This window comes from Rhipicephalus sanguineus, chromosome 5 (genome assembly GCF_013339695.2).
Source record: "Rhipicephalus sanguineus isolate Rsan-2018 chromosome 5, BIME_Rsan_1.4, whole genome shotgun sequence".
Lineage (NCBI taxonomy): Eukaryota > Metazoa > Arthropoda > Arachnida > Ixodida > Ixodidae > Rhipicephalus > Rhipicephalus sanguineus.
In genome coordinates, this window is record NC_051180.1 from 176,804,364 (window position 1) to 176,831,853 (window position 27,490).

The following is a 27,490-nucleotide window of genomic DNA, read 5'->3' on the forward strand; positions in this document are numbered from 1 at the left end:
ATTGAAATTTTGAGGCAAAAAAAAATTCACACAAAACTGCCACAAATGTGGCACCTAGGATATAAAGGGTTAATAGCCTGCAGTATGCTTACAACTGCACTAGGCCACATGCACTAGCGAGCAATCGGCTGAAGATGCTAATTATAATTGAGTAGTCAGCGACCAAATCGTACTGTTGCATTTGCCGTCATAACACCTCCGTGCATTTCCGTGCTAATTCATAAAGGCATTGCCGCACTGCACCACGACAGTGGCCGCTTCAGATTCTCGATATGCTATGCTGCATAACACCTTGGCAGTGCGGTAAAGCTGCCTTTTTTAACCCACTACGGCTGCAAACAAATTGACCTGCAAAAGTGCCGGTTAGAGCCTGCGAGATGATCGACGTGGCAGAGGCTTAAATTAATGCCATTTCAGACCTGACCTGCAGTTTGAGCAGAAAGTCTGACAAATCAGACTCCGAATGGCTTCAGCGTGCCAAATTTCAGACGTTCTCATACACTGACTATATGGCACTTGTGGCGGTGCCACAAAAGTGTCCAAATTTTTAAGCATGCCTGAAAAATCAGCAGTTCACCGTAGACTATGGCTGCTCTGTCAGACTGTTCAGGAATGCAGTTACCTTGCTACAGTACGAGTGGCCCTGTCACTGTGACAACAAGCCTTCCATAAAGTTTGCAGCTACCCATTCCTGAACATGCTACTTGCACTTCTATGTGTTTGACTGCTCCTGAAATATAAGTATCACTTACCTAAACTTAGAGCTATGCCGCAGGGCAAGTTTCACACACAAAACAATACACCGAGGAACAGCATTGCAAACTGTAAAAGTCGAGGTTTTCACCACCTTGTAAAAGTCTGCACCACTGGAATACCACATCCGTTACAAAAAGAGTTTTGTCCAGCATGAGGAAAAACCAAACTGAGCAAAAAAACACAGGAAGAGAACTACTTCACAGTAGTAAAACACATTTTGCAAATCTCTTCATCCCTGGATTAATAAATACATACTATGAAGTCTGCATGTTCTGTTTTATTTACTGCATACCAAGTGACACGCTCAGTGTGCAACCAATTCTTTATTGCCTTATTTTTGCAACAATTTCTCTTTTTTTATACATTGACTGTCCGGTTCCCAGAAAAAAAAATACACGATCTGTGCTGTGTACATTATTCGCTCCACACAGCTTGCTCACCATTTGCATTCGCTTCGCAGTAAAAATAAAGACAAAAATGCTAAGGCATGAAAAACGCAGCATGCCAAGTTCTGAATTAGTGCCAAACTCCAATACACATGCAAGAGGTTTCCAACACAAGACCGTCCCAAATCCAGTTATAAGTACAATCTGGCGAGCTCACAGGACTGCTGTTACAGTCTCCGCAAGAACAAAATGTCATTAACACAGCGTTAGTCATTCCAGATTTTTCAACTGTGAGTGCTGGCTGCAAAGTTGGGGCTGAGAATACTAAACTGAGGCAAACGTGTTATCCTTGCACAAAATTTCTTTGTGCAATCACTAGTGACTAAATGTAGCGTTACTAAATGACACCTTTTGTCGACATTCAAAATCAAATTTGTAGCTCTCAAATCTTGGTAATTCAAAACATGCAAGCGAAACATTACACACAGAAACCTATCCAAAGGTAACAAAAACAAAGGTGTACATATTACTAAAAGTAATCTGTAGGTATATGGAACAAATAGGGCTTTGACAGCATTTTACATTTGAATGTAATTTTGGTATTTTCGCAAATGTAGCGTACAAACTTTTAAAAAAATTTACAGCAGGCACACATTAGAATGGTGGAGGGTAACCTTTGAACCTTCCCAAAGTTAAACAATTTCGTTAAAGGGATACTGAAAAAAGATATGAAAAAATGCCGAAAGCATCGAAAGTCCACTCTGAAGGCGTGACCGCTCCGATAAACAGTGTTTATTTGACATAATTTCGAACAGATGGCTGTATCTTCGAAGGATTGTGAGCTCGGATTGTGGCGGCTGCATGCCAGAGTGTGTGGAGCTGTGCGCTGAAGACCGTGGCAAGCGTTCCAGCGGCAGAAGCAGGGTGCGCGCTTTCCTGTCCTTCTCCGCCTCTCCTTTACGTACCACTCTCCCACAAAGGTGCCGAGATGTGCCCCACCTGGGAGCCCTGTTTGCTACCATTTGGACTGGTTCTAAGTACCGTACACAAAGTGAAGCAGGTTGAGAAACACGGGTGATGGCTGGCAATGCCGATGGGTGAGCAATTATGACGCAAGCACGGTTGGCATGCCCCTTTCTGCCGAGTTAAACGTCCCCACTTCTAGTTCACGGCGCGGTCGCTAGACACTGCAGTTTGTGAATAACGCAGTAAATTTATTATTCACGCTAGTTTGAGCCGGAAAACAAGGTTGTGTGAACCAGTGTCAGTACCAAACCTTTCAATTTGGCAGAAAATCTAGGCAGCAAAAGTCCTGTTCAGTATCCCTTTAAATAGCCAATTTGAATACTACTTATGTGTTTCTGTTTAAACCAGTCTGTGCTGCACTTTGACCTGAACCGCCTCATACAATCCTATGTATAAACCAAGAGCAACAATGTCTAGACTGCACAGATACAGGCCGCCCGACAGGCACAACGGACCTCAAGAAGCAGCAATGAAAAATGCCAACTGGAACAAAAGTGGAACAGCTGAACACCTCCCCACAGGAGACAACAAGCCAGAAGTGGAACACATATCGGGTTTTAGAAATGAAATAATGTAAGCAGGGAAGAAATTTTCATGCAGTGGCAAGACAGCCTTAGGTATACATACAATGGAGGACAGAGAAGCCACATAAATGCACCACAAAGTCTAACGCAATATCACATTCAGGGCACAGTTACGGCAGAACAAGAATTTGCCATAACCAGGATGACTTTATGAATTCCTCGACAGGCGATGTGAAAAAAAGGAAAGATAACTGCTGCTGCGAGATTCTTTGAGACAAGCCATGAGGTTACAGGTGCAGCACGAAGTGGGCACAGATATGGAATGTTGCCACAATAACACAGCCTGCTAAAACTGGCTAAATCAAGCTCACTAATGCGAAAGCTGAGAACTGCATTATGACTATTTCGTACCGTGTCTGGATGCAGCAATTGCTAGTTTCGTCCAACATAACTAAGGTACACATCATAGGCCCTTATGCCAGGCAAATATAAAGTTTCTCGGTAGAAGCAAAGGTAGCACCATCTGTTGCCAGCACAATGAGAAACGTTTCAGGCTGCGTCGTCTGCTAGGGGGTGGCAAAAAGACTACGCTGGAACAGACGACACCAATCCTTTCACTGAGAAACTTTAATTTGGTATGGCACTGCTGTGGGAAACGCATACTTTGGATGTACTCTGCCTTAAGCAGGCAACTAAGTTCCCCGAGCAGAGCAGAAAATGCACTACAAAATACAAGTTTTATGAAAAATACAATAGCAGACTGAATTTAGAGTGAGCAAACCATTTAGCCGGAAGAGTTATTCATATGTCAGCTTCCCTTATCGACAGGAAACGCGGTACCATCGTTGACACTTTTTAAAACTAGTAAACAGTGCTGTGGCAAAGGAATAACATGCCTGTCATGTTAGCAAAGATACTGTAGACTACACACTATTGCTGTTCTTCCAAACAATGGCCCCCGTAGCTTATTAGAGCGCACACAGAAAGCATTACAAAGGTGGGGTTCTTTTTTTTAGTCTTTTTTTCTTTGTTCACTGGTGCTGCTGACAACACTGGCCAGCGCCAAAACAACATAACGACGACAGAACGGCTATAAAGCAGACAACAGTGCTGAAGAGAAGAAGTAGAATGTGACCTTGAAAGCGATCACGAAAGAAAACAGAAAAGGCAAAAATTACAATTAACAGCGCAGGCTCGTCACACATACTATCAAACATACGTCACACATACTATCAAAGTATGTGTGACGTCGCACAACTTTGATAGCCATTTGGGCAGAAGCGTTTCTCAATCTCGAAAGTTGCAAGAGTACGGTGAAAGGTGCAAAACTTTTTTTTTCTAAACACAACTTGGCAACAATACAACCACATAATCAACACATAAAAAACATATTACATTCACCGGATATCTTTGGTACAAAGAACAAACAAATTTCTAGCAGTGCCCCAACACTGCTGGAGAATTGAAAAAAACAAGGACATCTCCAGTGACAGGTCAACGTGCGGCAAGATGACAGTGGCCAAAATGCGTGTACACTTCTCGGCAATCTCAACATCAAAGCGTCCATTTTCAAATTGTTTGAAATGCGGCAAATTCCACAATCCTAGCTGAACAAACAACGGCTCGGGCTCTCGAGTTACAAGCCCTGAAGCTTGTTCCATGTAACAATGTAACACCCTCACAAAAGGGGACTCTCCAACCCATCTTGCAAGTAGCACAGAGTGCAAATTCATTACAGTCTCAACAAAGACCCAGCAATATGATCTTAAGTTAGTCCTACTTTGTGCTACTTGGGATACAAACTCTCGTCAAAAAAGATTCATCACTGAATTGCGAGAGAGTCCTTGTAGCCAGCATTAAGTCCTCAATGCCAAACAGGCTGTGGCCCACACTCTACAGGTACAGAGCTTTTGAAGCAGGACCCGTTGACATAGTTCTGCACGAACGGCGAAAAAGTGTGCCACCAGGCTTTCAACACTTTGTCTACTTTGAGCGTGCAAACCCATCTCACTACTGTCTCTGGAAGCATACATGACGAGAGCGTCTAATGAGGCACACGACGCACGGTAGGCAACGATACATCCGTTACACGCGAGTTTCCTTGCACATTTTGGCTGCAGAAACTGCAACGCCTGACTCGACGACAGAACGCCGCAACAACTCGACTTCAACTGCTCTACCGAAATGCAGAAAGCCAGTTAGGCCTAGGCACGGTTGTTTCCACCGACAATTACAGTCCACGAAAACAAGAGCTGAGGGTGCGTTTGGTCTGGAAACTCAACTACATAGTACGGCCCCAAGAGTGGTTCATTGCAGGTACTAAGCGTTCTTCGCTAGTGCCGGCATGGCCCATGCACCGCCACGTCGCATGCAGGTTTTGTTCAAGAATGTCTCAAATTACGACGAGTGATCGTGTTGGACCAGCACTTGGAAGCCGATAACAATGCAACCTTGTCTTCTAGGTAGGAGGGCGCAAACACGAGCTTATTCTAGCTGTAAGCTAAGGCTTCTAAACATCTCTGTTGAGAAAACCCACATCACGCATTTCAATAATTCCCAGTGTTTCTTTTGTACTATTTTATGAAATACATGCACAGTTCATGTGAACTGTGCAACATTTCCGTGCCAATAACAAAAACTAATTATGCAAGGCCGCACTGAACTTCATTAGCAACGGCCATACACTTAGACTGAAAGCATTACACTTGAACAACACAAACTGGGAGAAAAGACATTGATGAAAACGTAAGTAACAAGTGCGCAGTTGGCAAGCAAACAATAACGAAGGTACCAAAATTGAGTTTCAGAGGGCTAGTCTATTCTTTTTACAAGGGTTGGGCAAGAACTGCGTTTACAGGCATAGGCCACTAGGATGCATGTATTAGTGCTTGAAATGCAAGAAGGCCACACAAAGTGCACTTTAAATATTGCTCACAGCAGAGTAAAGCAACGCTGTTGCCTTATCTCTAAACAGAACACAAAAAGTGCTGGTTTCCAAGAATGGTCGGTTTCTGCACTAGTTCCGTCACAATATGCTGCATTCTTGAAAAATAATATTCGCTCTCGCGTACATTTGAGGAGTCCCATGAGAATGACCCGAATCATTAGGCTGTGCTCCACAAAGCGAGTTGAAGCTCACTTTGTATATCTCGGGATAACAAACCGTAGGCCCTTGATTCTCGAACCACGTGCAATGAAGATAAAAAAAATGCCTGCCTCCAGTTCAACACAACCAGTGCCAAAAAGTAGTAGTTTTTGGACATTTTGATGAGATCACTGAATCTAATACTAGGTGCATGATGCGAGCCACCTCCAACTATAAAGAAAAACTGTCTGCAATGTTTCCAGAGACAAACTACTGTTTTGTTAGCAAGTATTATAAAAAAAACTGAAAAATGAAAGATCGAAGGCTGCAGCAACATGACTTCTCAACACATTACCCGTTTATTCTCTTAACGAATGAACTACTAAATGACAAAAGAAATGTAGCAAGCTTTTTCAGGCACGATCTGCTCAGTTACCAATGCCCTTGCAAACAGTCTTGTGCCACTCAAAAGAGTCACACGAAAACATTATCAAACCCAAGAAGAAATAATAGAGTGGGGCCCCTTTCTAGATAAATTCAGAACACAACGTCTTGCCCGCGTGGTTGCCGTTGCAGTGTAGACGGCATATAAACGCTTTTGTTCTACGCAAGAAAAAAAGAAGATATTGCCCACCTGATCTTTAAATCAAGCACCGCCTGTAAGCACACGAGCTTTCGCAGAGTTCTCAAATGTCTGCAACAAGTCGAAACCGCGGCTTTGAAATTGAACACAAGGAGAAGAGAGCAACGCGCCAAAACGACTCGACGACAGGAGGCATTTGGCTGACAGTATGTCGCCCACCCAATCTTGCAGCGGCGCCACGTAAATCATCAGTCCACTCGCCATGAAAGGTGCCTGTGCCAAAGCACGAAACTTTGTAGCAGCTCCATCGAGGGCGTCAACCTTCTGCACTGACCGAAGCGAAGGTCGACGCAACGGCCGGCCTCATGACCAGGGGGCTCAACAGATGCTGCTGCAGCGTTGGAGACATGACAGGAAGTGGGCCGGCGTGCAGCCGCGACGTCGACACGTGACCCCCACCGCCAGAGCCGAGTGCCGAGGAGAAATCCGAGTATCTGGCCGACTGAGAGGAGTCGGCCGAGTGCTGGGAGAGTGAGTGCGCCCTCAGGCCCTGTGCAGTCTTGTAACTTTTCCCACAGTGACAACGATGGCCTTTCTTGACCCTGGAAATATAGAACTTCACTCGTACACTTCTTAGCTCAGTGCTGCACGTACGGGGCTCACAGATTGAAAAAGGACAACTTAGGGCTACTAAGTAATGAACGTACTTTCATTTCCACTGTCTTCAGTTCACAACATAATATCGGCACAATTTTAACTCGACCACTTCATCAGAGTCAACATTACCTTTAGCGGCATGACGCGATTATCTTTAGAAAGTGTACACACGTGTCATTATACTAAAAGTTCCAATGTCGCGTTTCAATCCACGAGCAATGTAGTCCGCCAACTCAACAGCATAGTTTCCTACAACACTGCATACCGACTACCTCTTCGAAGTAGCCTAGATTCTCTGCCATTAAATATGCTTAGATTTGGAACATGCGTGTAGTATCCCTACTCTCTTGTCTTTAGCCTAGCGCATAGAGTTTCATACCTAGAGAAGAAACTGGCACTGTGATTATTCAACCACCATGGGAATGATGGGAAGTACAGGCTTCGAATTGGATTTCGTTAGCTAGCGAACTGTCCACGGATCTTTCTCTACAGTTTCAGTTTCGTTCTTCGCAAGGCATGGGTTGTGGGGTGCGTTGCAAAGCACTCAAGCAGTGCCTTTGTTGCTCAAAGAGGCTGAAGACTGCTAAATCTCTTGGTTGCAGCTTTACAGATTGTATTTCACAGTTTTAGCAAAGCATCGTGCACTCACCACTGCGCATACATGAGTGTCCCATGCCAGTGCAGAAAAGTGCATAGAGTTAACGTTTTTTTGATAAGCACGTTTTGCCAAAACTCGTTCAAATGAGCTGCAAAACGACGGTGAAGCTAAGTAGATGCAATGTCACATTCCTCTGACTTGACATGAGAGATGTGTTTGGGGCAGACCACTTGGACAGATGCACTTGGCATCGCAGCAAACGATACGTTAAGTGTTTCTCACTGAATACAGTACTGTTATTTCCCTAAATAGACAACACGTACTTTCGAGGGAAAAGCAAGTGTGTTTGTTTTAAATGTTGTAAAAAAATAATTCATTAATATATCGTGATGCCAAATCTAGAATGCAATTGCAGAGCAATGCATACCCTGGTGGTTGAATTTGCCCAGGTTTCACATCCATCTCACGGTCACGCAAACTTTTTGCAACAAGTTTTACATACGAAATAATGAAGCAAGTTTCGATTGAAAATAACTTCATATCACTTTGTTTTACACTCGGCAAACGAGCGCCACGAATCTCAAGAACCTAATCCATCTGAAGCAGATCCGAAGCCTGTACTTCCCATCATTCTCATGGTGGTTGAAGCACCGCACAAGGAGCCCCCGTAGACACTAGACCAGATTCCCCTTTAGGTTTTACAGTATGAAATTCTATGGCCTAGCGTGTGCAAGCACTTTATCTTGAGTTCTTCGACCCTGTTACAGAAAAGGACAAGCACCTTCTGCAGACATTAAGCAGAGCACCGTCAACTTTTGCATCAGCCACTTAATTTAAGATATTTTAACCCTTTCAGGGTCAATGACGTACACATACGTCTCCCGGGAACACCTTAAATATGGTCAATGATGTACATGCACGTCATCACTTGTATGTTTAACCCTTTGCGGTCCGTTGTCGGGCAGCGCCCGACAACGCAACACGGCCGTAGCGGTCCGCTGTCGGGCCCCGCCCGACAAGGGTGTTCGTGGTTTAAATTTTGCTGTTTTCTCACCGCGAGTCGCGCGCATTTTTTGTATACATGAAGGGCCATCTCTTGAGGAATAAGTGAGCTTTGTTTGTTGAGGTTTTACTTTTTTGACACTAGGGTGCAGCACTATGATCAGCACGGGGCCTAGAGCGTACCCACTCGCGCGCGCGGTTCGCTGAGAAGCATGGCCACGTTTTCACCGCGTGCGTTTTACGGCGGTGCTTTTAGCGAAAGCGAGGATGACTTTAGTGAGGAAGAGAATTACGTGCCTCCACCAGACAGTGATGACAGTGATTCGACAGAAGTGAGTGACGAAGACGACGACGGCGGCGGTGGAAACCTGCAGTAATAACCCTGGCCTGCACACAGGGGAATGCTTTGAGCGGTATCATACGTTGCCCAAATATCACTAAAAGAGTTGCCTGCAGAATGCAGGAGCAAAAATAAATATCCTGTGCGTTTCTCTTCCACAGCTTGTGTTTTTATTCGCGGCGCCAGAAACTGGCGAAATAGTTTCGGACCGCTAGAGCCGGAAAGTGGGTAAAGGTTTTGGACCGCAAAGGGTTAAAAAGTGTGTTTAAAAAGCCTTTTTTGATCATTTCTTTTGCTTGGCATGAGCTGCCACACTGCGGGAATATGTGGAATTTTTTTTTTATGTTTTACTAGAGTGGTGTGCCAGCTCTCGCTTCCGCAGCCAGTCGTGTGCGGGCATATGGTTGCTAGTTTCGCTTTCGTCCTTCGGCAATTCCTGCTTCTTGCACCAGCAAAATTGATGCCTGTCTGGTTTCAAATCTCACAAAGGGTGACTGCTTTGTCACTCTCTCATTTATTTCTCAACAGGCAGCGATTACACCTGTTTCAGCGCAGGCGCTGACTTACACACATGATGCCAGCGTGGTGTTTCCTGTTTTGGGGACTCACAAAAATAAATTCTGTCACGTTGGTGATAGGACAAAGGATTATTATAGGTTTTTCGCTCATTTTGCTTTCTGGATGCACGCACAACCACACAATTTCTTTCTTCAGTGCGCTTACCCCTGCAGTTTGCCTACGCTATAGCAGTGCACACTGGTTGCTCTGCTGCGAGTCGGGCGGTGTACTCTGGTGCACTTATTTTTGTATGTCAGTGAATTATGTTTATTACAATGCATGATTATTTAACAGTCGTATAAGCTTTTTTTAGAATTTCTCTTGTTGTTAATCATAAATAAACCATGTGTATGTAACAACACAAACGATTTTTTTTGTCCATTTTATTGTCCCCCTAAAAATATTATAACAATTTTTTTTAAATATATTCGCCTGAACAATTTAAATCAGCAATAAAAAAAAAGACGACCCTGGGGGATCGCATATGGAAAAAAAATCCGAACCTTAAGGGTCAGTAAACAACCCCGAGGCCCAAAAATTGTAATAAAGAGACATATGCGCACTTTTGCAAACATGCCGCCGCAATAATTTTGTGAGTATGTGCTATAATAAGGAAACTACAGGGGCTAGAACATCCATTTCAGCTGGTTTTAAATTTTTGCATGGCCTCAACACAGGGGGGGGGAAGGCGTAGCCCATCGTCGTGACTACACCCACTTCGGCAACATGACGCCACGTCAGCGAGTGAAGTCATCGGCGAGCTTGCTGCGGCTCCTGGTTGTTTATTGTTTACGTTGTCGCACGTGCTTCCTAACTTGACGAGCAGTTTTCGGCTCTTCGGTACCTTTAAACCTTTGTGACAGTTCGCAATGCAGCAGGAATGCGTGCTTGCTTTCCAAGACGACAAAGGGGCGCGTGAGAAAACCACGGAGAACCCCGCTTGCCGCGCGTGCGATGGGAAAACCAAGCAAGTGCAACCTGTCCGAGCTACCGGAGATTCCCCCCTCTCTCCGCTCGATTTGCCGGCCGACAAATGAACAATGCTTCCTCCACGTGTTGATCATGTCGAAGGCAAAGTGCGTGCAGGTGCTATGCAGTGCGAGGAATTATACGCGCGACAACCCGACAACTGCATGGCCAAAACTGCATCACCTCAGGGCCAAGAAACAAGGTGCAGTTGCGTAGTGGTGGGTGGGAACAGGAACCAACGTTAACTTGTTGAGACTTGGTTTATACCAGTCGACGAGCTCAGTGGCACATCAAGTTGCTTATGGGCAAGTTTGCGTCACTGCGTGTACGAGGGGGATTGGTCAGGCGAAGGAAAGCGGCGCGGGAATTGTTTTTCGAAATGGAGGGTCTGCGCGGTACGCAGTGCCGTAATAGTATTCGGAAAATGTGATCGCCACAGTCTACTGTACAAATTGGTGAGCTTGTTTGGGGGGTGTAAAAAAAAAATCTGAGCCTGTTTATTGGCCCTTTAAAGGGTTAACGTGAAGCCTTCTTTGTGAAGACTCTTGGACTTTATTGACTATGGCTGCTTGGTGGTGTTACTGTCAAGCCAAACAGCTCACACTTATATCTACGGCCACCGAAACCAGCAAACCACTGTGCATCGTTGTGCACAGTGTTGCTTGTACTATGCACAACATCAAGAAAAAAACTTATTCGTCATTTTCCTGGTTGTGGCGCATGTATATATTGTGAGCATTGTTTATGCGCTTCATCTTCTCATATGTACATACTCATCATCACAGCTTGGGTTTGGGTTGTGGGGCTCATACTCGACACAATAAAGAAGTGTCTTGAGCGTCCTAAACGTTGTCTCACAAGTGGTGGAGAGTGCTGTCCGGTCCCTGGATCCTCTCACGCTAACCGACCATCTCCAGCTTTACCTAGAACACATCCCTGGAGCTCCGTTCGGGACGCCGCTTACACCACCTGAGTTCGACGATGTCGCAACACGAGCAGCCCAGCACGGCAGCAACCCCTACGCACGCCCCGGCGGCAACCCCTTCTTGGCTGGTCACGAGCCCTCAAAAAGATCCACCAATGTTCGCTGGGCTTCGTGGTGAAGACGTTGAAGACTGGCTGGAGGAGTATGACCGCGTGAGTGCAATCAACCACTGGGATGAGCCTGGCAAACTCACCCACGTTGCGTTTTACCTAACCGGCGTCGCAAAGACATGGTTCTTCAACCATGCGACAGATTTTCCGAATTGGACCTCTTTTACGCTTCAGCTACGCCAGATATTTGCCAACCCGTCTGTGCGCTCAGATATCGCGAAGAAGAGGCTTGCTGGGCGTGTTCAACACACGGGAGAGTCATACACTTCTTACATAGAAGACGTACTCGCCCTCTGCCGTCGCGTCGACAGCTCAATGGCGGAGAACGACCGTGTGCGCCACCTGCTCAAAGGTATAGGGACTGTGGCTTTCAATGCGCTCGTAGTGCAGAACCCCACGACCGTAGCCGATATTGTCGCTACCTGTCAGCGCCTCGATGAGCTTCAGACCGCACGCTTGCAACCTGACATGTCAGACCTGAGGCCAAGCAATGACATAGAGCTGCGTGCATTGATCCGCTCGATCATCCGAGAGGAACTTCATGCACAAGCTTCGCCGTGCCATCTTGAGGTTCGCACGACGCCACCTGGTGCCAATCTACGTGAAGTCGTGAGGGAGGAACTGGCTTCCATGACCGGCACGCAAGTCCCGAGCCCGCATCCTGTGCCAACGCCAACATATGCTCAGATTGCTGCTATGACACCACCGCCCCAGCAGACACCACTAGAGGCGCCTGGAGTGCATGGTTCGCTCAACTCCCTCACCCCACGAGCGCCGGTCCAGCCTTACAACGCCTGGCGCACTCCTCGGCCGATCTGCTTCTATTGCGGCATCCGTGGCCATATTGCAAGGTTTTGCCGACGCCGTCAGCAAGACGAAAGACGAGGCTACGAGGACTTTGAACGGGATGAGTTTTACACCACTGGACCGCAATATCGTCGCCCATACCAGAACAGCCCACGTCGATCACAGTCTCCGCAGAACTTCGGCTCAGTTGGTAGTTCCCGATTCCCGCGTCGTCGCTCGCCTTCACCGATGCGGCGCTCCTCTTCCCCACTTCGGCCTGCTACTTCGACTCCTGATCATCGACTGGAAAACTAAATAGTGCAGCTTCGGGAGGGAAAGCTGCATCGTTCGCACTATATGAAACTCCTCCGCACCGCCCGTCAAATATATTGTTGGTGTACGTTGAAGGTGTACGGACTGAGGCACTGGTGGACACAGGCGCATCGCTTTCCGTCATTAGTGCAGACTTGTGTTCCCGCTTGAGAAAAGTGAAGACGCCGTACAATGGCCCTCCCCTTCGCTGCGCTGACGGAGTTCTTATTCGGCCTTCCTGTGTTTGTACAGTGCGGGTTTCCATTGATGGCATCCTTCATCATATTCAGTTTCTTGTGCTGCCCTCGTGCACTCACGCGCTCATCTTGGGTTGGGACTTCCTCTCTTCGGCATCAGCTTTCATATCTTGTCAACAGCGAGTCATTCATATGACAGACACAGAGTTTTCCGCCGATGACGTTCCTCACAGCTTGCGTTTCGTCACAGCCGCTGATTGTTGTATTTCGCCGGGAGACGAGAATATTATTACGCTGGCTTCTGATACCTTTGTTAATGGTGACGTGTTCATCGCACCATCTGGTCGCTGCAAACCTACGGGGCTTACTATCGCACCTGGTCTTGTGCGGTTTAACGACGGTAAAGCGTTGGTCGCCGCGCTTAACCCAACTTCCTCGCCAGTAATGCTGCCCCAAGGCACTGCTGTGAGTTGCTTCGCTGACACCGAGCCTTTTTCGCTGGTTTCTCTTCGCGCAGAACCACCACCTTTGTCTGCCTCAATTGATTCTAAGGCTGCGAGCGCTGCTTTAAATGCTACCATCAATCCCCACCTTACTGCTGCCCAAAAGAGAGACCTTTTAGCCATTCTTCAGAAGCACAGCGTTTCGTTTGACGTACATTCCAAGGTCCTCGGCCGCACTACCGTCGCAGAGCACCGCATTGAAACGGACGGCAGCTCCATCGTACGCCGCCGCCCATACCGTGTGTCTTCGGCGGAACGGCAAATCATCGAGGACAACGTCGCGGACATGCTCAAACGCGACGTCATCCGCCCTTCGTCCAGCTCTTGGTCATCTCCTGTGGTGTTGGTCCGGAAAAAGGACGGCTCTGTACGATTTTGTGTCGATTACAGAGCCCTTAATAAGATCACGAAAAAAGACGTCTATCCGTTGCCACGAATCGACGATGCCCTCGATTCCCTTCAAGGCGCAGAGTATTTCTCCAGTCTCGACCTCCGGTCCGGGTATTGGCAGATACCTATGCACGAAGCAGACAAAGACAAAACAGCCTTTGCAACGCCGGATGGGCTTTATGAGTTCAACGTAATGCCCTTCGGATTATGCAACGCTCCTGCAACATTCGAGCGCATGATAGACACCGTTTTACGAGGCCTAAAGTGGAGGACCTGTTTATGTTATCTGGATGACATCGTTATTTTTTCCTCCACTTTTCCTCAGCACCTTGAGCGTTTGGACGAAGTTTTAACATGTATTTCGAACGCTGGACTTCAGCTCAATACAAAGAAGTGCCACTTCGCCAGCAAAAGCATTAAAGTACTGGGCCACCTTGTCAGTAAAGATGGCGTTCGACCGGACCCGGACAAGATTGCTGCCGTGATTCGTTTCCCTCGTCCAGAAAATCAGAAACATTTGCGAAGTTTCCTTGGCCTGGCGTCTTACTTCCGCCGTTTCATCAGTCACTTTGCTGCCATTGCGGGGCCATTACACAAACTTCTGACGTCAGGAACAGCCTTCGCTTGGACCGATGACTGCGAGTGTGCATTCCAAGCCCTCAAACGTGCATTAACATCAGACCCCGTCCTCCGTCACTTCGACGAGAGTGCGCCTACTTTTCTGCACACAGACGCAAGCGGCCATGGAATCGGTGCTGTCCTTCTACAGCGCGACGACACTTCACAAGAGCGAGTTGTCGCTTATGCCAGTCGTGCACTAACACCTGCCGAGCAGAACTACTCGATAACAGAGCAGGAATGTCTCGCTGTAGTTTGGGCCATACAAAAATTCCGACCGTACCTTTATGGACGCCACTTCACTGTGATTACCGACCATCACGCTTTATGCTGGTTGTCCTCACTCAAAAATTTGTCTGGGCGCCTCGGTCGCTGGATACTTCGCTTGCAAGAGTACACTTTTGACGTGTACAAGTCGGGCAAACAGCATCAGGATGCCGACGCCCTCTCTCGCTGCCCTCTGCCACTTTCATCTCCGGCCACGCACCCTCCAGGTGCTCATGAGGCGTCATCGTCACCCACGTTATCGCCGCTGGCAGTTGCTGAGTCGTTATCTTCTAACCGCTGCGCTCAGTTTGCCTTGTGTCAACGTGACGACCCCTATTGTAACCGCGTCATCGGATACCTAAGTGGCACGTCTTCTCCACCTAATGCCAGACTACGTCGTCAGCTGAGGCGGTTCAAGCTGGAAGACAACGTGCTGCATCGCTATATTTACAATACCGATGGACATCGGTGGGTGCCAGTACTTCCCCGTTCACTGCGTGCACAAGTTCTCGAAGCACTGCACGATGACCCATCTGCTGGCCACTTGGGGTTTCAGAAGACATACGACCGCGTTAGGAGCCGTTTCTTCTGGCCTGGCCTTTCTACCTTTGTGGCCAAGTATGTCGCTTCTTGCGCACTTTGTCAACGCCGGAAACGTCAAACTTCACCTCCTGCTGGCCTGTTACAATCTATCCCATGTCCCGAAACACCATTTGCCATCATCGGAATAGACCTAGTCGGGCCACTTCCCGTAACGCCAGCAGGTCATCGGTGGATTGTGACAGCGGTCGACCACCTCACACGGTACGCAGAGACCGCCCCTCTACGCACTAGTTCTGCGTCAGACGTGGCCGCCTTCTTTTTGGAAGCCATTGTGTTTGCGTCATGGTGCACCTCGCGTGCTGCTTAGTGATCGCGGGAAGACCTTTTTGTCCACAATTCTTCAGGAAGTGCTTAAAACTTGTGGGACAGTTCATAAGACGACATCAGCCTACCATCCTCAAACAAATGGTTTAACAGAGCGATTCCATCGGACTCTAACAGACATGATATCAATGTACATCGGACCAAACCACGATAATTGGGACACAATCTTACCCTTCGTGACGTTTGCGCATAACACCTCTGTCCAACGGACTACCGGATATTCACCTTTCTACCTCGTCTATGGTCGCGCGCCGACATTCACCATCGACGCCTCTTTCTTCAATGTAACGACGAAAACCCCTTCAACTACACCGGAACATTTCGTCGTTAGGCTGGATGAATGTAGACAGCGGGCTCGCCTCAACACACAGGCCAGTCAACAAGACCGCAAGCATCGCTATGACAGCTTTCATCGCGACGTCACCTTCCGTCCTGGAGATGAAGTACTACTTTGGACGCCCGTTCGTACTCCCGGATTGTGTGCCAAGTTTCAATCGCACTTTCTTGGACCATACGTTGTCCGTGAACAAACATCCCCAGTTAACTACCTTGTCACTCCCATCGAGGTTTCTTCGGACCATCGCTACCGTGCATCTGAGGTAGTTCACGTTTCGCGCCTCAAGCCCTTCGTTCGCCGTACCGTTCCCGTCTGAATCGCGGCCGGGCCGGCCGCTCGCGCGCGCGGGGAAAATTAGTGTGAGCATTGTTTATGCGCTTCATCTTCTCATATGTACATACTCATCATCACAGCTTGGGTTTGGGTTGTGGGGCTCATACTCGACACAATAAAGAAGTGTCTTGAGCGTCCTAAACGTTGTCTCACAATATGTTCATCCGAGGCCGTAGCCAGGGGGGCGATCCCTACCCCCCCCCCCCCCCCCCGGAAATTTTAGTGAAGTAGGTGTTTTTACCTAAAATAAATACAGTTGAACCCCTTTATAAGAGGCACGCATGGGGGAGAAATTCTTGCCTGTTATATGAGGTGTCTCTTATAAGCAGGGTACTAAGTGATGCATTTTCCTATCAACCCTTACTTTCATGTAGCACACTGGTGTCTCTTATATCAGTGTCTCTTATAAAGGGGTTCAACTGTAATAAAAATAAGCGTTTTTCTCAAAAAGTCAAGGTTTTCATCAAGTGCCCCCCCCTCCCCCCCGAAAAAAATTCCTGGCTACGGGCCTGGTTCATCCTTTCCATCCTGTGAATAAAGTGTTGTAAGTCAGCACTGTGTGCGCGTCGCCTTCCTTCTACCCGTCTTCTGTGTTCCCTCCAATGTTTCGCCAACAAGCCCAAGCTTCGACGCTAAGTTACTGCTGTCATCACCACTGAGCTCAGAAGTGCTCATGAAATTGGAAGAAAAACACTAGAATGCACAATGTCAGAGAGGCAGAGGAGCGTGAGTAAGCGTTACAAGGAAAATAACTCACGAGACGTATTTGTCACTGTAATTCACTGCACGTCTCATCGTACCTCGGCACTCTGGCATGTTTTTTTACTAAAGTGCCCCCCCCTCCCCCCCGAAAAAAATTCCTGGCTACGGGCCTGGTTCATCCTTTCCATCCTGTGAATAAAGTGTTGTAAGTCAGCACTGTGTGCGCGTCGCCTTCCTTCTACCCGTCTTCTGTGTTCCCTCCAATGTTTCGCCAACAAGCCCAAGCTTCGACGCTAAGTTACTGCTGTCATCACCACTGAGCTCAGAAGTGCTCATGAAATTGGAAGAAAAACACTAGAAGCCCGTCATTTCTTGAGATTAAACACACTGCAACGTTGAACAGTCTTGTTTCCAGAAGTTTACCACCGCAAATCCTCATCAAACTGTACAGCAAGCCTCTCATCATAATGTGTCACTTCCCTTGCTGGCTCGTGAAAGCCTCATGTACAGCACTCATGGATTGAAAAGGGGTAATTTAGAGCTAAGTAACGTGCATTTTTTTTTCCACCGTCACCAGTTCGGGTCATATCTGCGTAATTTCGACTTGAACGCATAGTTCAGAGGCAACATTATCTTCAGAGACCACATTCGTCTCGACATGATGTGGTTATCTCGAGCAATTGTGCATACCAGTGCTTATACTAAAAAATTTTATGTCGCATTTGAATCCGTCACTACTGTACACCGATGCTCACCATGCATGAGATATGCAAAATTCTTTTAACATTCTTTGGGAATACACCACTCAAGACTAAAGACAGCTCATACGTGCAGCAACTTTTCAAGCTGCTGCACATCATCAGCTGGTACTATGTCACGAACATGAAACACCGACTTTGTTTTACTTAGATGCCTTAGACAACACATTGAGCATGTGTAGACGGCAACCATCTCCTTATATTTCTTGCAAAACCTCCCTCCCCTCCGCTTAAACTGGGAGGCAGAAACGTAGCATTGTGCAACTGTTTGGCCCATTTATGCTGCATCCTCAATTTACCTGTCAACTCGCAATATTCAAAATGCGCTTCAGAGGTGTTTCTCATTTCTTAATAATAATTGTTGGGGTTTAATGTCCCAAAACCACGATATGATTATGAGAGACACCATAGCGGAGGGCTCCGGAAATTTCGACCGCCTGGGGTTTTTTTTAACGTGCACCTAGATTTAAGTACACGGGCCTCAAGCATTTTCGCCTCCATCGAAAATGAGGCCTGTTTCTCATTTCTTGCTAAAGCAGTGACCTAGAGCACAAAAGTGGACAGCAGAAGCACACTTAAAGGGAAGCTGAAGCACCTTTTTAAAAAAATGACTTGGGAATGTTTAATCATAGTTTGATCCTTGCTGAATACGAACACCAATGTAAGAGTTCACAGAAGTGAACGCAAATGGCATGTCTTGGCAAAAAAAACAGCGGCTGCAGCCGCAGGGCTTCTTGAACTGCTGAGCGAAAGCGTTGACGTCAACTTCGGTGTGCCGCGTCATCGGCGCCATCACCTCTGTAAAAGCATGGCCTTCGCGATCAGTTCCACCAACGCGCGCAGCCAGAAGTAGTCACAGAGGCCACGGCTCCGCCAAAACCACGGTGGTAGAATAAAACAGGTGGCCCATCAAGCGCCGTGAGCGCGTCGCCGTACTGCTCGAGTTGCTCGCGGCCGCCGCTAGGTACGCGACGAGTTTTGGGGCCGAAAAACGCGCACCGCAAGCTCTCGCTGGGCTGTAAAAACCGGTTTCTCTAGCTAATTTTGTAGCTTTAAACGGCTGTTTGTGCTTTTACTAGCTTGTAGTGGCTGTCTGCCAGCTCAGACCGCAAAATTAAGAGCGCCAGGCTTTATGAAGCTTAAAATTTTTTAATCGACGCGGGTAGTCCCGATATGACTGTCACAGGGTGCCGATTGCAAGAGACGTGCGCGTATTTTTTTTTTCCAAAGCGTGAAAATTCCTACCGGAGAGTGTACAGAATAAAAAAAAGCATTTGGTTTTCACCATAACGTATATATGTTGGAGGACTGTAGCTGGCGGTCTTTCCATGGAATTGCATTTCTCCACAACTGCAGTCGCTTTTCGTCTTTCGGCGCGGAGAAAAGACACAGCTTTTCTTTGCACTTTTTGTAGCCAGATTTGCAATTTGGAGCAAAGCATTTTCGTCCCATGGTGGCCGCCGCATCAGTGACACAGATCGAGCCACCGTGGTTTCAGCCGTGGTTCCAGCTTACAAAGTGAGCGGAAACACCAATGCGGTCGCGCACGTTGGTTTGACAGAGCGCAACAAACGCGACGCATCAGAGCGGATCTCAAGCCGTGGGATCACCTAATCACGACCACAGTGATCTGGCCGTGATCATGACTTGAAGGCTGATTGCGACTTTGCGACGCTGGTTGCGTCACATAGGGACGCTCTTGCTCTTCGGACGCTTCCACCCACGGATGCCTCCGCATTTATCGAAGATGACCAAGCAGAAAGGAAGAGTTAGCAACAACGCTGGTTGCGTTGCATGCTTTCATTAGTGGCGCGTCCGTTCTAAGCGACGGCAACTCTTCAGTGTTGCTCTAGGCCTCTCTGGTGTAATAAATACACCTCGGATCTCTTTCTCAAAAGTTAAAGATGTAAATTGCAGTTTAAATGCTCGCGACGCACACTGGCCACATGCTTTCAAATGCGTCGGAGTGGAGATATTGGCCCAGAGTATACCTGCTGCCACCTTGAGGAAAAGCGGCGACAACTCGAGCACCTCCGTGACACGCGCGGCGCATTGGCGGAGCGGCGCGTCGGGCCACCTGTTATTCTACCACCGTGGCCAAAACTACCGACGATGACGTAGTTCCGGTCACGCCCACACTTTCGGCGCGTTCGCATGGGTGGAGCAAGACGAACTTTTCTTTCGCGTATTTTAAAGCTCCTGCTGCCACAACAGCGAAAAAAATTACGCCATCGTTGACAATAATGTTGGTCCTTGTTAACAACAAAGTTTTACCGAATTGTAAAACCACTTCAGCATCCCTTTAAAGGGGTCATGAACAGCTTTTTCAAGCAAATATTGAATGACCTCAGTATTGGAGTTTATTGCCTCACGAATTGACTGGCGCAACAATTTCTTGAATTCGTCAAGAACGAGCAGAGTTACAGAGTTTTGTCACGCGCTTTCTCTCATCTCTCGTCCTGACGAGCGTGCTGGAAGCTAAGCAAGGAGGGGTGGCAAAGGGGAAAGAAGTTACATCAGCGTGTGTCATGATCCCGAGCGCATGTGATGAAACACGATCGCTCTTTCTGTTCAGATTCCCAAGCACGTGAGCGAGCGTGTAATGTTAGCATGGAAGGATGGATGCTATCAGCGTCCCCTTTATAATGGGGTGGTGACGTGTGCCATCAGGCTCGACAGAAAAAGAAAAACTTTTTCCTTTTTCTTTTCATGTTGGCCTAATGCCTTGTCTACTTCGATTAAACTGATCTTACTACAGAAAAAAAAAAATTCACTGCCCAGTTTCGACAGAATGTCCTTATTTTTTCCACAATTTATTGTTGTATCCCCACAACGCTCTGTGTTTCATTACTGCAGTATTCCTCTTTTCCTTTGCTGCCGAGGCTTTTTCCTGTACCTCCATGTACCTGTCACCCTCATTTACCCATACTCTGAGGTACTTCCTGGTATTTCTTGGCCCTGTATTGACACAGCCTGATCATTGGGATCATTGAAGACCATCCATCCACATTTTCCACAATCCAGACTATGGAGCGCAGCGCTGGCATGTGGTGGCACCCCATGGCAAGAAGCACATCTGATCAAAACGCTGCTCTAGATTTATGTAGGCTATTGGCCAACAGCATGCTACCTGCTGTTCGACGTCAAACAGCGGGCGCTGGCAGCTCCGAAGCGAGCGAGCACGGGCCTCTGTATAAAAAGAGAGTGTCTGAAAAAATTGTAACTTAGTGCTCCGCTTGTAAGCTCTCCTAGCTACGCACGACTACAAGATTTGGCTGAGATGTTCACAGCAGCGTCTGCTGTCTGCAGGATGTTTTCACACAAAACCCGTGGGGTAGTTCATGACCCTCCATTCAACCTCCACACAGTTTTGCCGGCACCGAAGATGACGCCTTTGCATTATCATGGTTCTGAGTAATCTTAAAGTTATTGAAGTTAATGTACTTTACAAGGTGTTTATTGAGGAGATGGCTATCCTGTCCCATTAACTGATGCACAACTCTGATTTAAGAAAAGTGTTTCCTTAGTCTTGCATGCACCCCTGTACCAATGTATTCAACAAGGCATCGCTGTCGCTTTAGTTACAATGAGACAAAGTAAGGCATACTTGGCTTCCTTCTTGTGCCCATTCTTTGCGTGGTACTTGATGCCGTTGACATTCTTGTAGCGCTTCTTGCATCCCGGAACAGGGCAAGCAAACGGCTTCTCTTCCGTCGATCCCGCGCTGCTCATCATCCTGTCCATGCGCACACACACAAAAAAAAACATGCTGATTTGCATAAGGTTGCCAAAGTTATCATATTTCCTCGTGTATAACCTGCACAAGATATGCACAAAGTTCAGAGCTAGAGTCGGGAGGTGGGTCACATGTGAACTTCGGTGTGCAAGGTGACCACAAAGTAATGCGAGGAAGGTGGCTTCACGGCAATACGAGGGGATTCACGGCAATGCTTGCGCAGCTGTTGATATATAAACCTGTGGATCTGCCTTCAATAAAATCAGTTGTTAGCTTGCACCTGTGCTCTTCTGTTCCTCCTGTCTTGTTGCGCTAATCACAATGATTTTTATGTTCTTAACGTTGTGCACAGTAAAATACTGTTGATATGTGAAAAAAATAATGTTATTTGCATAACCACTTTCATTCAGACAAATTACACTTCCATGCATAATCTTTTAAATAGTCCTTTTTGCGACACAGCTTTGAATCATAGCGCAGTCTGAAGAGATGATTGTCCTCACCAACCAATATACGGTTAATTGCATCATGGCCACTTGCTTAATACCGTATATTGTCGATTATAAGTCGACATTTTTTTCATAAAATGACCTTCCAAAGTTCGGGGGTCGACCTATAGTCGGGAGTCGAGCTATACATGGAATCGTAAGGTTGACTTATCTGTGGGGTCCGACGAAAGGTCGTCATCCTCGGATTTCCTGCTATTCGACGCATCGATAACATCATCCGCAGAGGCAGCGGAGTCACGGCAACAGCTATCTTCCAATGCACGCGCGCCGCTTCCGGAGCCGGACATTTTTGTGATCTGCCACGACGGTTGCGACTATAGCGAAACCGCGCAAGGTGAAACTACGGAGCGCATTTAAAGGAGTACTGACACGATTTTGAAGTGCAGCAAAACGGACGTTTTTGGTTTCCTTGGCATGTAGTGTTAACGCTCTCCCCACACCGCATCCGGGAAACACGTCTAAATATTTAAGTTTGATTTTAAAGTTTTCATCTCCCAGCATCTGCAAGGCAGCTTCACCGCATGGAGAGCCCTATGACGTTTCAAGTCAGCTCACTTGGTTTGCGAGGTCTGGGTTCTGCATGCAGCCTAAATCACAGAAATCGCTGTCGGAGGCACTGGACGACAGTTCACTCATCATGAACCACATTCGACTGACAGCAAAGGACAGCAGGTGCATATTTCGTGGGTTGCAGTCTGCCCGTGACGTCACGGGCAGACTTGACACGTCACTATGAAGCCGCCCTCTCGAAACCGAAACCGAAACTGCTGGTTGAAAGAAGCGGTATTAAAATTATATGCAATGCATATAGGGTTCTCGACACCCGTGCTTTCATTTAGAGCAACAACCCGAAAAATTTTAAAATTCATGTCAGTACTCCTTTATGAATCCCCACTGCGCGGCATTAATGCGAACTGCTTGGGAAACACGGTCTCGAAAGCACCATTTCAAACCTTTCATAGAGGGTGAACGGCGCTCTATCAATAAAGAGGAATTTACCTTGCGATGCGCCCTGCAGTTTTCTTTTCATACAATAGAAACGATTCATTGACAAACCATCGGCGTCCGTGTGGGCTGGCAACACTTCGCGGGGAACTAAACCACATGACCAGTCACGTGCGCCCACAAGCGTCTTCGCGTCTTTTTGCGCTCACGCCTGTTCGCCATTTCTGCATTTCGCTTCGCTTGCGAGCAGTGGTGTGCGCGATTTGCGACGCTGCCAAATGGACGCCAAAATGCCACTGCTACGCCGGCAACGGTACAGCGCTGCTTTCAAGAGGCAAGCGATCCTCTACGCAGAGTCGGAAAGCAACGTTGAAGCAGGGCGCAAGTTTGATGTGTCGGAAAAGTGCGTGAGGGAATGGAGAAAACAAAGGACCAAGATCTTCGCGTGCGCTGCTACACGCCGTTCCTTTCACGGACTGAAATCTGGACGATAGCCTGCCGTTGAGAAGGCAGTTCGAGATTGGGTTCACGACCACCGGCACCCGTTCCGACGGCGAGTAGCAGCAGTGGCTCACACGATGGCAATGTCCGTGACTGCGTCCTTCTCTCAAGCGACGACGAGTTGTAAGCAATGTTTCACGGGCAAATAAACGTTTCTTTGCATCACTCCCTCTTCTGAAAAACTTAGTGGTGAGCTATGGCCGCAGTATGAGGCTGTGTTCGGAGTCAACTTTTTACTTTTTTTCCCCTACAAGGGGTTGCAAGTTGGGGGGTCGACTTATAATCGGCAATATACGGTACTATAAAGAAAATAGCTGCACAAATAGTGTTTTACCAAACTTCATTCCATTTGTGCATACGGATACACAGAGATGCTCTTAATTGTTTTTGTGCTGACAATTTATGCACCAATCAAGAACTTTTATTCTAATTATCTCAAGTGCATGGAAGTAGCAACATGTTTAATTTGCCAGCAAGATTTATTACTATACAGGGTGTTTTTTTTTTTAGACAATGCAGATTTTTAACAGAAGACCTATGACAGTCAGGCTTCTGTCATTTTTGCGTACAATTGCTAGCTGGAGGTGGAAATACTTTGCCGCAGCTAAAATGACATTAAAGTGGCTAATTAACAATTTATAAACTAACTTTTTATTACTGACTTTAGGGCAGTTGTTTATATTAGGAAGTTGTAGTCTGTGACAATTTATGGCATAGCCATTTCGTAGACAACACAAAAGTTGCACGTAATTTGAGGCACTCAACATTGAATTTTAAGGTTGATATCGAAACTGGCCACACCCGATGTGCAGGAAACGCAGCCAATGTTACATAATACCGGAAGATCCTGTGACGAAGAAGTGACAAATTTTGAATGAAGCCTCATCGCAGCTGTATTTTGTCGTGGAAAGCGGCAAGCCATCTCACTTGCATCAGCAGATCACCTTAAATTTGCATGTTATGTTTGGTGCTTATCTTTTTCTTTCCTCCTGTGTGCAAAACTGGAATATTCACCTTTCCTTTCTCTATACAGCATAAAACTCAGAGGCAGCCACTGCGGCACTTATTCTCGCAGACAGGTGAAAGTTTTTTTTGTGCCTGTTCATAGATTAAAAAACAGACGAGCGTCACCCGCCACATGCAAAGGATAAGTGATCTACTTGCGTATATTGGATGCTTACTTGCTGCTTGTCTTAACCAGGTTCTGCTTCGATGCACCTCAATTCGGATATTGTGACTTCCTTGTCACGAGATGTTCCGTTCTGACGTAACAGAGTGGCCACGTTTCCTGCTCACTGGGTGCGGTCAGTTTCAATATTGCTATTAAATCTCGATGTTGAATAACTCAAATTACGTGAAACTTTTGTGATTTACGAAAAATGGGTACGCCATAAGTTTTCACGGACTATAAGTTTGGAACATAGACAACTAAAAAAGTATCACAGGGTCCTTTATGCATTCACCTAAGACAGCTCGAAGACGAAAGCCATCTTTTTCTTCTCAGTCAATGCACTGATCCTGACCCGCCCGCCACCCTCCGAAAGCTTTCTGGACACAATGTGGTTTTGCACTGCCTCCGTGATTGGCCCTCCCTTGACCAAGCTATGATGTCATGTGGTGATGTCATCGTGGGACGTTACGTAACATGACGTCATGACGACGTCACCAATTTTGGTAATCTGACATCATGATGACGTCATATGGTGACCTCACGTGATGATGATTTTTTGCATCACTCGTGTTGTCCCCGACATCACAGGACACCTATGATCAATTTTCGTGTTTGATGAGGCATCTAAGGCTTTTGCCTTAAATGTTAATCAACGAGTTTTGGTTAATTATTAACATCAATGTCACCTTAGCTGAGGCAAAGTATTTCTGCCTGGACAGAGAGTTTGTGTGCAGCAACGGCAGAAACCCGACTATCATAAGGTTTTTAAGATAAGTTTGTGATGTCTAAAAAAAAAAAGAACACCCCGTACATTTAGTCTACTTTGCTGTTGAAGATCTGTTACGATTTCCTTTAATATTTAACCACTGAGGGCACAAAGCAGAGATCTCAGGCTGGCAGCTCCACATTTTCACCCCTAAAAGTTTTGGTGTGGCTAAACTAACAATTTAAGTCAAATCTGTTTTACATTAGGCTCCATGAGGAATTGAATGACATCATTTTTGTCACAAATATGCCTTCAGTAAAAGGGCACATAAAGACGTAACAAAGGAAAATTGGCAAGAGTAATACTTTCGCCGAGGCGTCGATCACAGAACCGGAGTTCCGACTCATGGGCGCTAATGGGTTAACCCATTAGCGCCCAGCATACTTTACAAAGTACACTTCATTTTTTTGGAATAGAAAATACACTATACAATATCCTAATTTTTCTGATTAGCATTTTTGACGCTAAACGTTGCAGCAAGACACTCCTAACCGAACATATTGACTCATGTCAATTTTTTATGTGCTACGAGTTGTTAAACTTTTGGAAAACGAGTGCCCGTCGAACGCATGTGACGACTACTACGTTTTCTCAATTAATTTAAGGTTTCACACTTTATATATTGAAAAAAACAGATTGATTGTGCTTCAGAATGAACAATATAATTGCGGCGAAGCGCAAGAATCAGCTGTAGTGCACAGTTTTTCTCTGAGGGGTAATCAAATGTTGGTGTACTTTTCGTAGTACACTGGGCCTTTGTGAGAGCTTACATGGGCATTGCGTTGTAGGTTGCCCCAGAGATCGAACCAAGTGTTTTCTTCGGAAGAATGCCGTTTTTACGGTCGTTTAAGACACAGGAGACTGCAACAGATGCCGGCAGGGATATACGAGAGCCTCTTGGTGAAGTAATTGTCACTCCGAAACGGCTCAGGAGGAGGGGGAAGGCGGCTGTGGGAATAAATGCCTTCTGCCTGATGGAACGAAAGAAATTGGAAAGACTGCTTCTGTTTTGATCCGGGAAACGAGTTTCTTTTCGTAAAGGGCAAAGAGAATAGCATAGTTGCTATGGCGATGAACTATGACACAGTCGAGCTACTACGCTCTGTAAGCAGATTATCATCAACTCAAAAGAAAGACGTACTGCCATCACGAAACATCGTCAGCAGCTAGAGAAAATTGGCATGGGAGAGATTCACCTCCACGATCAAGCTGCGTATAACTACAGAATTTTCATTCTTGAGAAAAAGTGATGGAAGGCCCTATTTACACAGATCATCAACACTGCTGCACTGAATGCATAGAGGATCTGCCAACCTACTGGAGGTTAGCAGGCCCTCTATGCGTCGACTGCGTTCATTCACCTGCCTACTTGCAAGACACTACCTGTGCCATGTACACAATAGAACTATCAAGAGGTCTTCCGTGTCCAATGTGCCTGCCAGTCCCCTCCATCCATATGGGCATTTTCACAAGATGATTGAAAAACGGTTGAAGTGCACTGTCTGTGATAAATAGAAATGATGCTGCAAAAAGTATGGTACAACGCTTTGCATGATGTGTCGCTCCTTTGACAAGTTGCATGTGCCAAAACAACTTTGGTATTAGTATGGCAAGGGCTAAGCATGCTTGCTATTCTTGTGCCGAGCCAGCTTGCATTGCTATCGCAAGACCCCAGCGTACTTTCTGAAATACAGTATCATAACTTTTGAAGCAATAGTTGTAACTCTATGAAAATTGCCAGATGTTGTTGCCTACTGTTGTTAGGTAAGTGCGCAAAATTTCAATTAAATTCAACAAATAGTTTTTGCTTGGGCCTTAATGTTAAGAATATTAATTAACCACCCCTTTAACTTCATGTGTACAATTTGCCAACTCCAGTGGTTGTGGCATTTACCAACTGCCATGTCCAGCTGATACTTCAATTACTTCAGCTACCGTGAGGTGTTGCTGATGGTCGTCAACCTTAGTCGTTGGAATGGAGGTGGGACTAGGTGCCAACATGGGCACGTCTACATCAAAAGCTATTAAGCTGGCCCAACAGTAATACAAACTGTGCAAATTGTATTTCTTAACATCCAACAAAGCTGCAAATACTTCTACAAAGAAAATTTCACATTCATATTATAAATGATTCCTATAAAAGGAATCAACCA

At 46.5% G+C, this 27,490-nt stretch overlaps 1 protein-coding gene across 1 annotated transcript in view; it reads right to left on the minus strand.

The window, feature by feature from the left end:
- Positions 1–1,066: 1,066 nt before the first annotated feature.
- Positions 1,067–27,490, minus strand: part of LOC119394462 (juxtaposed with another zinc finger protein 1) — a 35,501-nt gene continuing 9,077 nt past the window's right edge. Inside the window, exons 5-6 of the mRNA XM_037661763.2 lie at positions 21,317–21,445; positions 1,067–6,962 (exon numbers count right to left, since the gene is read on the minus strand). Of these exons, the coding sequence (XP_037517691.1) occupies positions 6,677–6,962; positions 21,317–21,445 (415 nt within the window). The 3' untranslated portion in view covers positions 1,067–6,676. The remainder of the gene's footprint in view (positions 6,963–21,316; positions 21,446–27,490) is intronic.